The 13,486-nt window shown below is 39.1% G+C and overlaps 1 protein-coding gene across 1 annotated transcript in view; it reads right to left on the bottom strand.

The window, feature by feature from the left end:
• The window catches only part of Siae (sialic acid acetylesterase), a 35,693-nt gene that overhangs the window by 16,374 nt on the left and 5,833 nt on the right, over positions 1-13,486 (bottom strand). Inside the window, exon 3 of the mRNA XM_013009881.1 lies at positions 4,397-4,572. Coding sequence (XP_012865335.1) covers positions 4,397-4,572 — 176 coding nt within the window. The remainder of the gene's footprint in view (positions 1-4,396; positions 4,573-13,486) is intronic.

Raw genomic sequence — 13,486 nt, 5'->3', positions numbered from 1 at the left:
TAGTTTGAAGGAATTAAACAATGACTGGGGTCCTTCCAAAGATACATCACATCTTCCTAAATCACTTTTATGAACCCTGGTCAGCTGCCAAGAATATGACAGAGGTGGCTTAGGGTTTGGTGATTTGGGTTTGGATGAGAATGTGTGTGACTGTTTCGTTTATTCCTTAGTCTTATTAAACCTTATTCTTCTATGAGCTTAGGCACACCTTATTTCCTTTTGTTCCAATATTTAAATGACACCTTTACTTAAAATAATAATAGGTAGGCAATATCCTGGCTTGTATATCCTATTTGTATGCATGTTCACTTGAGTCTCTTGGTCCCCTTGGACTAGTTCAGCTTCTCCCCAAACAAAGGGCAAAGTGGAGCATCAGGAAGCTCAGTTACCATTTGCCTCAGGGAACAAGTGCTCCAGCTGAGTCCGGTGGCACAGCAAGAGACACAGGAAGACAGGATACTTTCCACTGGCTGCTAGCCACAGAGTGTGCAGCTGCCTCTTCTTCCCTCCCTCCCACCTACCACAGAGAATACAGCTGGCCTTCCAGCCTACGATGAAGCGAAAGGATAGAGCAGCCAGGGTGCCCCCACAGAACATCACATTGAAATATGCTGCCCCATGAATTGTTTTTTGACTTGCTACATTGCCCACTACAGCCAAGGAGCTGGTCAGATGCAAATAAAACGGCTTTTTTGGTCACAATAGGAGCTAGAGCCTAAAGTGCCTCCTGGACAGCAGTGGCTCCAACCTGTCAAGGTTACTGATCTTGCCACATTCAGCACAGAGATTACAAACAGTCTCAGGGAAAATTCCATAGGAAATCCACATCCTCCTTCAGGATCTTGCCTGACAACTTTAAAGTAAAATAAACACTAAAGAGTAAGAACAGGCTAAAACCACTCACAGTATATTCTGGCAGGGAAATAATTTTTCAGCAGTAAGTACCTGTAAAAAGTCACCTCCCTTGAAATTCAGCTCTGCGTTAAACGCGAAGCATCATGTGTTGCTTCCATGGAAACAGTGGATGGAGCTGCTTTCATTCTCTCCACCCACACTAGCTTCCGCACTGCCTGGGAACGCAAGCACCTCATGGCGCGGAGATGCCAGCTTGGGGAGGCAGTATGGGAGAATATGCTCCTTGTCTTTTTAGACCCCTTGCTAATGCTGCAGAGTATTGCCAGGCCAACAGAGTCTGGGTGGCTGGCATTCTCCTGTATTATTACCAGCACATGAACAGGATTCAAAATATTGGCTGGAAATTTTCCATTCTCAAACTCACATTTGTATATTATTTCAAGCCGGTTCTTGAAAGCCACAGAAAGTGTTAACATAAATGGGGGTGGGGAAAACCCATGCTGTACCTGATAGCAATTACTTCTGAAATTGGTATCCTTTCCCAGTATCACTAGGCCTTTTCGATGGAAGCATTTCCTCGGGGATATTGGCGGCAAACTTAGGAATAAAGAGATTTCAGGAAGATTTTCATTTAAATGACACTTGGTTTCCCTGCTGATGAAAGGGGAAGCCTTACTCCATCTGCTGAGATCAGATTTCATCTCATCAAACACCTCGGTGTAATTATTTTCCTACCAAGTATTTAAATGAGGATGTAAATGAATACCAAGGTATTTGAAGTCATTAATGCTGCTGAGGCTGAGGGAGAACACCGCTGTCTCTCTAGGGACTAGACCACTCGCCATCAAAGCAGCTGCTCACTGGTGTTCATTTTGTAACCTTTATACCACATTCTTGAATTAATGAAGACACGTCAAGAATCTATTTCCTCAGAGAACCTTGGCATGAGGTCTCCGTGGGGGAGCAAGTGTGTGTGTGTGTGTGTGTGTGTGTGTGTGTGTGTGTGTGTGTGTGTGTTTGCACCTATGTAGACACATGCATGCATATGGTAAAGGACACAGGAGAAGCTTAATTATTGGTGTAAGAGAATTTGGAGATTCTGTAAGTTATTTTACCTTCACCATCATATTATATAGTAGTCCTAAAATTAATGTCGTAACTGTAAATAAGCTAGTCACTGTCACTGCAATGAATCTTTCATTGGGGCATAGTGCCAACCTTTCCCTCCGGATTTTAATTTCTCTTGTTGTAAAGTAAGAATACAGAGAATGCCAAGCTACAGAAAAATGAATTTGCTGTCTGATATTGCCATCTTTCACTGAGCTTAACTAACTAGAAATATTCAAGTCTTTTTGTTGGTTGGTCAGTGATATTGGGCCTCACACTTGTTGGACCACTTGCTCTACCACTGAGTCATGCTTCCAGCCCAGTTTTACACTGGCTAATTTTAGGATTGGGTCTCATTTTCCACTCAGTATGCAAAGTCCATCTGCTTTAGGCTTCTCAAAGTTGGCGGGATAAAAGTAAAAGCCATGAAAAGGGAGTATCACTAACTTTGCTACCCAAGCTGGTCTAGGACTGTGATCCTCCTAATTTCATCTTCCCATGTAGCTTAGAAATGACATGCCTGTGCCACTGTACCCAGCTATGAGTTGAAAAGGGGATCTCATAAGCTTTTCTGCCCAGACTAGCAAGGAATCACAATCTTTGTGATCTCAGCCTTGTAAGTAACTAGAATTACAGGCGTGAGCCACCAGCTCCAAATATCCAAGTCTTAAGGCCTACCCTGACTTAGGAGCTGACAGATGAACATTTAGACTTTCCTCCATTTATAAACATCTCACTCAGTGTTATAAATAACATTCCATTTTAAAATTCCACTTTACCCTAACAACAAGATGGGCATACAATCTGCCATTTCTTCTTTGAATGTGAAGAGCAGTAGGTTATAGTGAGAATCTTAACTTTCTCAAGAAGACACGTGGAGGAAGGGAAGGAAAAAGAGACCCTGTGTGTGTGTGTGTGTGTGTGTGTGTGTGTGTGTGTGTGTGTGTGTGTGTTTGGAGTCTGTCGTAAGAAAGGAGCAAAAGGAATAAAGGGGGAGTAATGTAATATATTATTCTGATCAAAATGTAAGAGATTACAAAACTTGGCTTTTAGCATTACCAACATCTAAAATGCTGTCTTGCCACTAAAATGCATAGTTGTACAAAAATTAACACATGTATGTTTCAAATGGAATCTTTTATTTCTATTCCCTTAGGTCTCAGAGCTCACAGCTTCAGCTTGATATAGAAGATGCTTCAGAGTAAAATCTAGGCAGAAAGAACGTGTTTACTCTCAACAATCAAGATCTGATTTCATTTGACAGAAAATGGGATGGGATCCTTTGGCATAGACTGCTACTGAGAAAATGTCTGTATAGATATAAACAGATCTGGTCCATGCCTTTCTGAACAAACACAGAACAGCAATTAAAGCATTACGGACAGTAGTGTTTTACTTAAGGAGTTAAAAGCAATTCTACTTCTATATAAATCCATGCTTTCTTCAAATTGGTATCTGTTCACTTATGCTTAAAAGAGTCCAGCCAAAGTTCAGCTTTTAAGTATTTTAAATCAAAAAGCTTTCATATATTTAAGTAAGGCAGGAAGTCAGGTAAATAAAATATCAGAATTTAGATTTTTTCTTTCTTTCTTTCTTTCTTTTTTTTTTTTTTTTTGGTCATGGGGCTTGAACTCTGGGCTTGGGTGCTGTCTCTGAGCTCTTCAGCTCAGGGCTAGCACATTACCACTTCAGCCACAATGCCACTTCCAGTTTTCTGGTCGTTAATTGGGAGATAAGAGTCTCACCGAGAAATTCCTGCCCAGGCTGGCTTTGAACCACGATCCTCAGATCTCAGCATCCTGAGTAGCTAGGCACTAGCACCCAGCAAGCATTTAATTTTTAATTAGAAAACTAATGATAAAATGAAATAGATATATCCAGTGTGGACTGCTCTTAGTAGCATTACTTAATAATAGCTTTGTTTTGTTTTGTTTTAAGGAGAAGAAACTACAGAGAAGGAACAGAATCAAACCAAGAAACCTTAAAGGATGTAAAAGTATTCCATTTTCTAATTTTTTTCAGAAAGAAAACTGAATTGAACTTATACTCTAGCTATAGAGACTTTTTTTACCTCAAATGTAAAAGTTTCTAAGATAGAGAAATGGCTAATAAAGATAAAAAATATAAAATTAACTATAGAAGAAACTCCATTTTAGAAAAGGACTAAGGAAAACAGTAACTTCTCCAAGTTTTAGACTCTTAAAGGAAATAAAATCAAAGTATATACACATATTAGTGCTAACCAATAATTGACTAGTCAATAACTTACCTCTTAAGGTTGTTATATTAAATTAGTTAATACATGAAAATACGTTCCTGGCCCATGGTAAATACTGAAAGAATAGAAACAGACTTCCTTCTTGTTGTTACCTTCTCTTCTTTTTCTTCATTATTTTCAATATTATTTACTGTTGCTGAAAAATCTGCAAATTACCTGTAAAACGGTCATCTGCATGTTACTCTGCCCACTGCAAAGCCAGACATCTCCAAATAAGATATCATGAATTTTTAGGGTGAATCTCATTATCCCCAAAGTCTGATGGGCCACCAGTTCATAAGGTCCACCTGGCTTCATAGGATCCAGTATAACCATCCAGACATGAGAGGGTGCTGAAATAACAACAATAATTCCAAGGAATTAATCAGTCACTTAAAATGAAGTTAAAGCCCAGCCATACTCATTTGTGATTATTCCCAGCTTGTGATAAGTTGCACTCAGAGCTGTAAAGATTGGCCACATTTCAGATAAGGAGATGGAGCTAACAAGAGAAGCAGCATTTTTATCCTTAATCTGTAGCAATCCCTCTTTATTTTTAACTGAATATTGATGAGAAAAATAAGTTCCATAACTGTAATCCTAAATTGGGATAGACAAAAATAAGCACACATTAAAATTCATGAAAGTTGAGTAAAAAACGTAAAATAGAAATTTTCATTATACTATCCAACTGTCAATAGTAACAATCTAATCCCCCTGTTTTACATAGCTCCCCAGACTAACTTGTAATTATCCAATCAACGTGAGCCAAGGTTAGAAAAATTCATTTATAATCTGAATATTCTCCTTACTAGGCAAGATCACCTTGGTCATAAAACATCCTCCCATGTTTCTTACAAAGATTAATACAATAGATATGGGAAATTATAAATAATCAGTACATGCAAATAATGGTCTTAATGTTTACCAATGGTTCTGTATTCTCCTACCAACAAACAAATTCAATGTAGTAAGAGAGCCAAGCACCAATTGATCATGTCTGTAATCCTAGCAACTCAGGAGGCAGAGACCTGAGTATCTCAATTCAAAGCCAGCCTGGGTAAGAAATTCCATGAGGCTCTTATCTCCAACAAAAACTACTAAAAAAAAGCCAGAAGTAGAGCTGTGGCTCAAGTGGTAAAGATATAGCCTTGTGCAAAAAGAAGCTCATGACAGCAAGTACCCAGATCCTGAGTTCAAGCTCTAGGACTGGCACAAAAATAAAAACAAAACAAAATAAAACAAAAACTGTAAGACATCCTTCCTCTCAGCTTCAGTGTCATACTCAAAGTCGTAAGGAAAATCCTTCCAAAATGGCAAAATTAAGCTTCATTATTTATGGTCAAATGACTTAAAAGTACAGAAATATGAGTGGAAAAATAGAATAAGATAAATGTTAAGGAAAAATTTCTTTCCAAGAATTTGAACTGATTTATAATCCATTCCCATCAGCTAAGTATAAATTCAAAAGAAAGAATAATATGAACTGAAAAGTTATTATATCCAATTATAATCATTATAAAAATACCATGCAAGTGCCTACTATGTGTTAGACACTGTGTGTCAAGTTCTTTTCTAATCAGTAAGGACTATGAATAAGCATGAGATGCCCAGATGCACTTTAAGAGATAAGTAAAAGTTTTAACCACAAGGGATTACTTAAGAGTCCTGGAGAAAATGTTCCAAAACTCCAAAGCATGTTTATTCTACTGAAAAGTGTGACCCACTGAACTTGCTACTCTGCCCCTGGAGTTCGGTTAAGCCAGGACCAAGTATTCACTACTGTATTTCTATCACCAATAGCCAGACATCAACATATTAAATGCACAATTCACCTAAATCAGAAAAATCACTGTTTTGGAAACAGTGGGCAGCTAGTACAGATTGTGTCGCACAGGTGTGATGTGCTCCGTATGGCTCACACTTCTGAGCAGGCAGACGCTCCAATCTGTCCTAATACAGTCTTGCCAAGGTCTTTCCAGGCTTCCTTCACTGAAGCTCTGTCCTTCTGGCACCAGAATTACTCATTTATGCTGATGAGGTCAATCCTCAGAAAACCTGGCTTCATCCAGGACACAGAGTTGGTAAAGAAAACTGCCATCACTAGAACTTCTGAAAAGGTTTCTCCCAGTAATAATAACAATAATAATAACAACAGAGAGAAAGAAAGAGTAAAGAAGGATGGCTAAACATAGCACCTAATTTTGCTATAGCCAGAGGATGAGCTCTCAGTAGGCCTGGAATCTGAAGAGAATTGGACCTCAAGGCCTGAGTGAGACTCCCTTCCAGAGAAACTTGCTTTCAACTTTCTTAAAGACCCTGGAGAACTTTCTTCTTTGCTAGCTAGTCCTCAAGTTCTTTAGGTTTCTAGCTTTTCTCCTATCCCACTTAAAGGGAAAATGAATTTTAGGAGACTTTTACTTTCAAGGCAGGAGAAACCTGATGCACTATGTAGTGGTAACTAATGGTCAAAAAGTGATAGGTTTGCTCCTGTGTGCGTACTGCATATACCAAGGAGAATGTTTCTTAGAAACATTCATGAAATGTTTCTTAGACCAGAGACAAAACTGAGATTCTAAAGGCAATGTTCACAAGGAAGATTGTAGTTCCAGGCCAACCCAGGCAAAAAGTCTGCAAAATTCTATCTCCACATAAGAAAGATGGGCATGGTAGTATGATCTAAGCATGTACCCAGGAAGGAAGCAAGACCCAGTCTCAAAAGTAACCACCGCAAGCCAGACACCAGTGGCTCCTGTCTGTAATCCTAGCTACTTAGGAGGCTGAGCTCTAAGGATGGTGATTCAAAGCCAGCCTGGGCAGGAAAGGCCGTGAAACTCTTATCTCCAATAAACCACCAGAAAACCAGAAGTGGCGCTGTGGCTCTAGTGGTAGAGTGCTAACCTTGAGCTGAAGAGCTAAGGGACAGCGCTCAGGCCCAGAGTTCAAGTCTCATGACTGGAAAAAAAAAAGTAACCACAACAAAAAAGGGGCTGGAGGGCTGGGAAGGTGGCTCAGTGGTAGAGCGCTTGCCTTGCATGCCTGAGGCCCTGGGTTCAATTCCTCAGCACCACATAAGAAAAAAGAAAAAAGCCAGAAGTGGCACTGTGGCTCAAGTGGTAGAGCGCTAGCCTTGAGCTGAAGAGCTGAGGGACAGCGCCCAGGCCCAGAGTTCAGGCCCCACAACCGGATCAAAAAAAAAGGGGGGGCTGGAGGCATGGCTCAGTGTCCTAACAAGCACAAGGCCTAGTTCAAACTCCAGTAACACCAAAAACAAAGACAAAAAGAAACTGTTGACCCACTGGATTCACTAGGTTGAATCTAAACAATGAACTTGAGTCACCAATCACAAAAAGCTTACCATTATGGACACAAGTTCACCCACTAGGAGGCTTTCTGCTAGTACTATGGCTTTCTAAGTGATAGTTGCTCTGTTTTCTCTTTCTAGACACCAGTCACCTGCTATCTTGTTATTATTCCTGGTCCAGGTTTCTGTAAATTCTCATATTTGTTGCATTCTTTCTTCTACCATCTTACAAGATTAATTTTCTTCCTTCATTTTATACTATTTAGAGGGTTTACCATGTAACAAGCACTCCATCAAGTAAATGACTCAAAGCAAACTCCAGCCCTGGGCTGCAATAATGAGAAAGCCCATGCAAATTTTCTAAGCCTTTATACTTTCACATACAACAGTATACTTGGTGGCCTATCTTGATTTTGATCTTTATATTCCAGCCAAGGGTGTAAATAAGGAGAGAAGTTACTATCTCCATTTTTTCTCATCTCCCCAATTAGCTCCAACCTCAAAATGGAAAGAACAAATAATCAAAGGGATAAAATAAAAACAACTTGTATAGAGATATGGTTAGTCAGAAGGTCCCTTCTTGCCTTTTCTTTCTGCAATTCACATCAGATGTTAATTATTTTGTCAGTTATTGTGCCAAAATCTCAGATGCCAAAAAGAGAAAAAGAAAGTTGTTTGTGACCTTTCCCTTCCCAAGAGCAAAAAACATAATGCTGAAAGAAGTAGCTCTATCCATTTTTCTGCACAGAACTCTGGCAAAAAAATAATAAATCTAAGATAGAAGCCAACCATTCAATATCCCCTGTAGTCTATCAGTCTATTCTCTTTTTTTTCTCTCTATGTACATATATACATATACATGTGTGTATGTGATATTTATCTACAACATAAATGTGTATGTGCACACATATACACAGACATCAACAGTGTCTCTATATAACCCAGGCTGACCTCGAACTCACTATGTAGCCCAGGGTGGCCTGAACTTGAGGCTCAGCCTCAGCCTCTAGAATGCTGAGATTAGAGGCATGTACAGCTACAACCAGCTTGTAGTGTTTTCCTTTAAGAGATATTTTCTTGTCCTCTCTCTCTCTCTCCCTCTCTCTGTGTGTGTGTGTGTGTATATATATATATATATATATATATATATATATATATATAGTGTGTGTGTGTGTGTGTGTGTGTGTGTGTGTGTGTGTGTCCTGGGGCTTGAACTCAGGACCTAGGTGCAGTCTCTGAGCTTTTATGCTCAAAGTTAGCACTCTACCCCTTGGAGGCACAGCTCCACTTCTGGCTTTTTGACAGTTAAGTGGAAGTAAGAGTCTCATGGACTTTCCTGCCTGGACTGGCTTTGAACTGCAGTCCTCAGATCTCAACCTCCTGAATGAGTAGCTAGGATTACTGGCATAAGCCAACAGTGCCCACCCTAAATTTTCTGGCATGTCTATCTCCTTTATTCCAAATAACATTTAACCTATTTTGCTTCATGGTCAGGACAAAGCAAGATGCTTATTGAAGCAGCTTTGCTGACCTCTATAAACTAAAACAACTTTTTTTACTTTTTTTATTTCATTTTATTATTAATTAATTTGTAAGCATCTACTATCATAGAAGTAACATAAGCATTATGTCCTCAGTAATGGTAAAGTAGTTAGTATTATCCTCATTCTTTTTTTTTAATTGTGAAAATACCGTACAGAGGGGTTACAATTACATGGGTAATGTATTGAGTACATTTCTTATCAAGCATTGTTGCCTCCTCCTTTGTTTCCCCTTCCCATCCCTTCTCAACTTCCCCACACACCCGTCCCTGCCACCCTCCCAAGTTGTAAAGTTCATTTTTTGACATAACATCTTGTACATCTCATTGTTGCAATGGGTCCACCTGTATCCCTATTTAAACAATTTGTTTTTTCCCTTCCCCTCCACAAAATATACCAACATCGAATACAGTGAAAACAGGGGTTATACCATGAGGGAGGAACATACAAAGCAACAAACAAATCATCTTATGAATATGTTAGAAACAATCGCATGACAGAAAAAAGCATTTGGATCCTCATCTTGGGGTTCATTTTGTCTAACATCAACTTGACTGACCATTTCTGCTTGTCTCAGACATATACTAGTTATTGCAAATAAGGGAAACCATGGGACTTACGTTTCTTTGGGCCTGGCTTATTTCACTCAATATAATTTTTTCCAAGTCTTTCCATTTCCTAACAAGTGGAGCAATGTCATTCTTTCTGATGGAGGCACAGAGTTCCATTGTGTATATATACCACATTTTCTTGATCCATTCATCTACTGAGGGGCATCTGGGTTGGTTCCATATCTTAGCTATGGTAAATAATGCTGCAATAAACATAGTCCTGCTGGTAGCTTTAGTATGGTCTTGTTTGTGAACATTTGGGTAAATGCACAAAAGTGGGATTGCTGGGTCATAGGGGAGCTCTATGTGGAGTCTTTTGAGGAACCTCCATACTACTTTCCAAAGTGGTTGAACAAGTTTACACTCCCACCAACAATGCAGTAAGGTTCCCTTCTGTCCACATCCCCTCCAGCATCTGTTGTTATTAGAGTTCATGATTATAGCCATTCTAACTGGGGTGAGGTGGTATCTCAATGTTGTTTTGATTTGCATTTCTTTTATGAGCATTTCTTCATGTGTCTATTGACCATCATTCTTTCCTCTTCAGAGAAGTTTCTCTTTAAGTCTTTAGCCCACTTATTTATTGGGCAGTTGTTTCTTTGAGGATTTGCTGTTGGGGGATTTAATTTTTTAAGTTCCAGGTATATTTTAGATATGAGACCCTTGTCTGTTGTATGGCTAGTGAAGATCTTCTCCCAATCCCTGGGCTTTCTATTGATCTTGCTAGCTATGTTCTTTGGCATGCAGAAGCTCTTCAGCTTCATGCAATCCCATTCATTCAACCTTTCTTTGATTTGTTGTGTTTCTGGGTCTCTTTTAAGAAAATTTCGGCCTGTGCCAAGGAGACCTAGGGTTTCTCCTATTCCATCCTGTAATGTTTTCAGAGTGTCTGCTTTGACTCTGAGGTCTTTGATCCATTTGGAGTTGATTCTGGTGCAGGGTGATATGTAAGGATCTAGCTTTAGTTTTCTACAAGTGATTAACCAATTTTGCCAGCACCGTTTACTGAAGAGGCTGTCTTTCTTCCATTCTATTTTTTTAGCTCCCTTATCGAAGATTAGATGGCTATAGGTCTGTGGGTTCATTTCTGGGTTTTCAGTTCTATTCCATTGGTCCTGAGGTCTGTTCTTGTGCCAGTACCAAGCTGTTTTGATTACTATGGCTTTGTAGTAGAGTTTGAAATTTGGTATTGATATTCCTCCAGCACTGTTCTTTCTGTTAAGGATTGCTTTTGCTATTTGGGATCTTTTATTGTTCCATATGAATTTTTGGATTGCCTCTTCTATTTCCTTGACGAATGAGCTTAGCATATTGATAGGTATCACACTGAATATTGTAGATAGCCTTGGGAAGTATTGCCATTTTCACGATGTTAATCCTTCTAATCCAGGAGCATGGGAGGTTTTTCTACTTTCTAAGTTCTCTTTTGATTTCCTTTTTCAGGTTTTTAAAGTTTTCATAGAGATCCTGCACTTCTTTGGTTAATTCCTAGGTACTTTATTTTTTGTGGGGCTATTACAAATGGAGTTGCTTTCCTGATTTCAGCCACGCTTTTCTCATTGCTGGCATACAGAAAAGCCATTGATTTTTTATTTTTGCCAAAGTTTTGAATCAGCTTGAGTAATTTGGGAGTGGTTCCATGGGATTCTTTAAATACAAGGTCATGTCATCTGCAAAGAGGGAGAGTTTCACTTCATCTTTCCCTATTTGGATCCCTTTTATGTTTGCATCTTGTCTTATTGCTCTAGCTAGGCATTCTAATACTAAATTGAAGAGAAGTGGAGAGAGTGGACATTCTTTAAAACAATTTTTTTTTCCGTCAGTCATGAACTCTGGGCCTGGGCACTGTCCCTGAGCTCTTTTTCTGCTCAAGGCGAGTGCTCTACCACTTTGAGCCACAGTGCCACTTCCAATCTTACCGACTTTTCTGCCCAGGCTAGTTTTAAACTGATCCTCGGATCTCAGCCTCCTTCAGAACTAGGATTGCAGGCATGAGCCATCAGCACTTGGTTTAAAGGGCTTTTGTTTGTTGTTGTTTGGAGTTTTTTTAACTTTTTTTTTTTTGGTACTGGAGATCAAACTCAGAATTGTGTACTTGCTAAGTACATCCCAGCCTTTCTTTTCTACCAAGTACATTTGGAAAGTCTGCTAAATACATCTATTACTGTAATCACCAATAACAGTAGCCCCTTCTAATGTGAAACTATCATCAACACTTGTTTCCCTAAGTTCTGCTGGCTATTTTAGCTCTAAATGACATATCATTTATCACTTCCAAGTGAAACCACTGGAATACTGCTTGATCCGAAACCACTCAATGTGGAAAGACTAAAAGAATCAAGGGTGGAACTGTTTGTATTCTTCTTTGTTATTTTTCTAGGGTTTCCATCTTAATATTTTATATAGAGTAAGCTCTTGATAGATGTTTATAAAATTAAACTCAAGATAAATGAGCAGGTTCACAATCACAATAAAGGAAAAAGAAAGCTCATCTCTTAGTGATTGATTACCTTTTATTCCTTCCCATCACCACCTACCCTCCTTGTCTCTGCCTACTTGAGGTATTCGTCCTGAAACAGGCATAAAGGGGGGAAAATAAAGCTCTAAAAATAATACATATGAACAATTTTTTAAATAAAGCTCTAAAAATACTACATAAGAACAAGTCTTTAAATTTTTGTATCTATTTCTCCAATACTATGTAATCTCTGTTTCTTGAATATTTATTGGTAATTATTATTTGTGCACCAAGGGATTTTCATCTCTTATTTTTTTAAACCATAGCAGATTTTTGGATTTCTAAATTAACATCATTTACAAAGAAAGTCACTATTTGTATGTGACACTGTCATTTTCTAAGAGGGACACAGCACTCCTGGTTCTAGAATTCACTTTCAGTATACCCTGCATGTCACCAATGGCATGTAGGTCAACAGGGAACCATATCTCCATCAGCTGAAGTTTCTCTTTCAGGTCTGTTAGTTTCACCCAAAAACATTCTTACCTTCAAAACACCTTAAAATCTCAAGGTCTAAGAGTGCTGACTTGGCATCTATGCCTACCATATAGTGTTTTTAAATGCTTGCTGGATGGAAATTTACAGCACCAGGGTATAGATGACTCAAGAATGAATCAGTTTTGTATACTGATAAGGCTAACAAGACAAGTCTTAAAGGCCAGTCATATGTATTTTCTAGTCACTGGTGAAACCACCAACTTGTATGTTAACTCAATTGCCCTCCCCCAAGTAGTTTCCTCACCTGTCTCATTCCCACTTCAACATTACATAGCTCCAGAGCTACCTTAACTAAGACTTGGCCCTGAGCATGCCTTTCTGTATCCTGTGACTTTGCCTCTCACAGATAGCTTAATGCATCTTTATCTCTTCTAGATACAGATAACTCTAGAACGCTCTCCTTCTATCCATCTTCAGCCATTCTCTTCCATCAAGGCTTCATCATGTCTTGTCTGGATATCATAAAATCCTGCTAACAAACTGCATTACCCCATCCCTATCTTATGACTTACAATCTATCTTTTACTATGCTATCAAAGTGACCATTCTAAAGCATCAATCTGATCATATGATTTGGCTGCTGAAAATCTATCAATTCAAGATATACTCTTACTAGCCAAGGGGTAAAAAGGCCTCCCTACCTTGCCAGGAGATGACTTTATCTCCTGTCATCCACCACAGTTGCTTATTCAATGTTCCAGGATCAACCCACTTGGCTGGCATTTCTTTTTTTTTGGGGGGGGGGGTCCAGTCGTGGGCCTGAACTCTGGGCCTGGGCGCTGTCCCTCAGCTCTT

Source organism: Dipodomys ordii, unplaced genomic scaffold, assembly GCF_000151885.1.
Source record: "Dipodomys ordii isolate 6190 unplaced genomic scaffold, Dord_2.0 Scaffold10, whole genome shotgun sequence".
Lineage (NCBI taxonomy): Eukaryota > Metazoa > Chordata > Mammalia > Rodentia > Heteromyidae > Dipodomys > Dipodomys ordii.
Note: the sequence above shows the minus strand (reverse complement) of the source record. Positions and strands in the feature narration are given on the sequence as shown.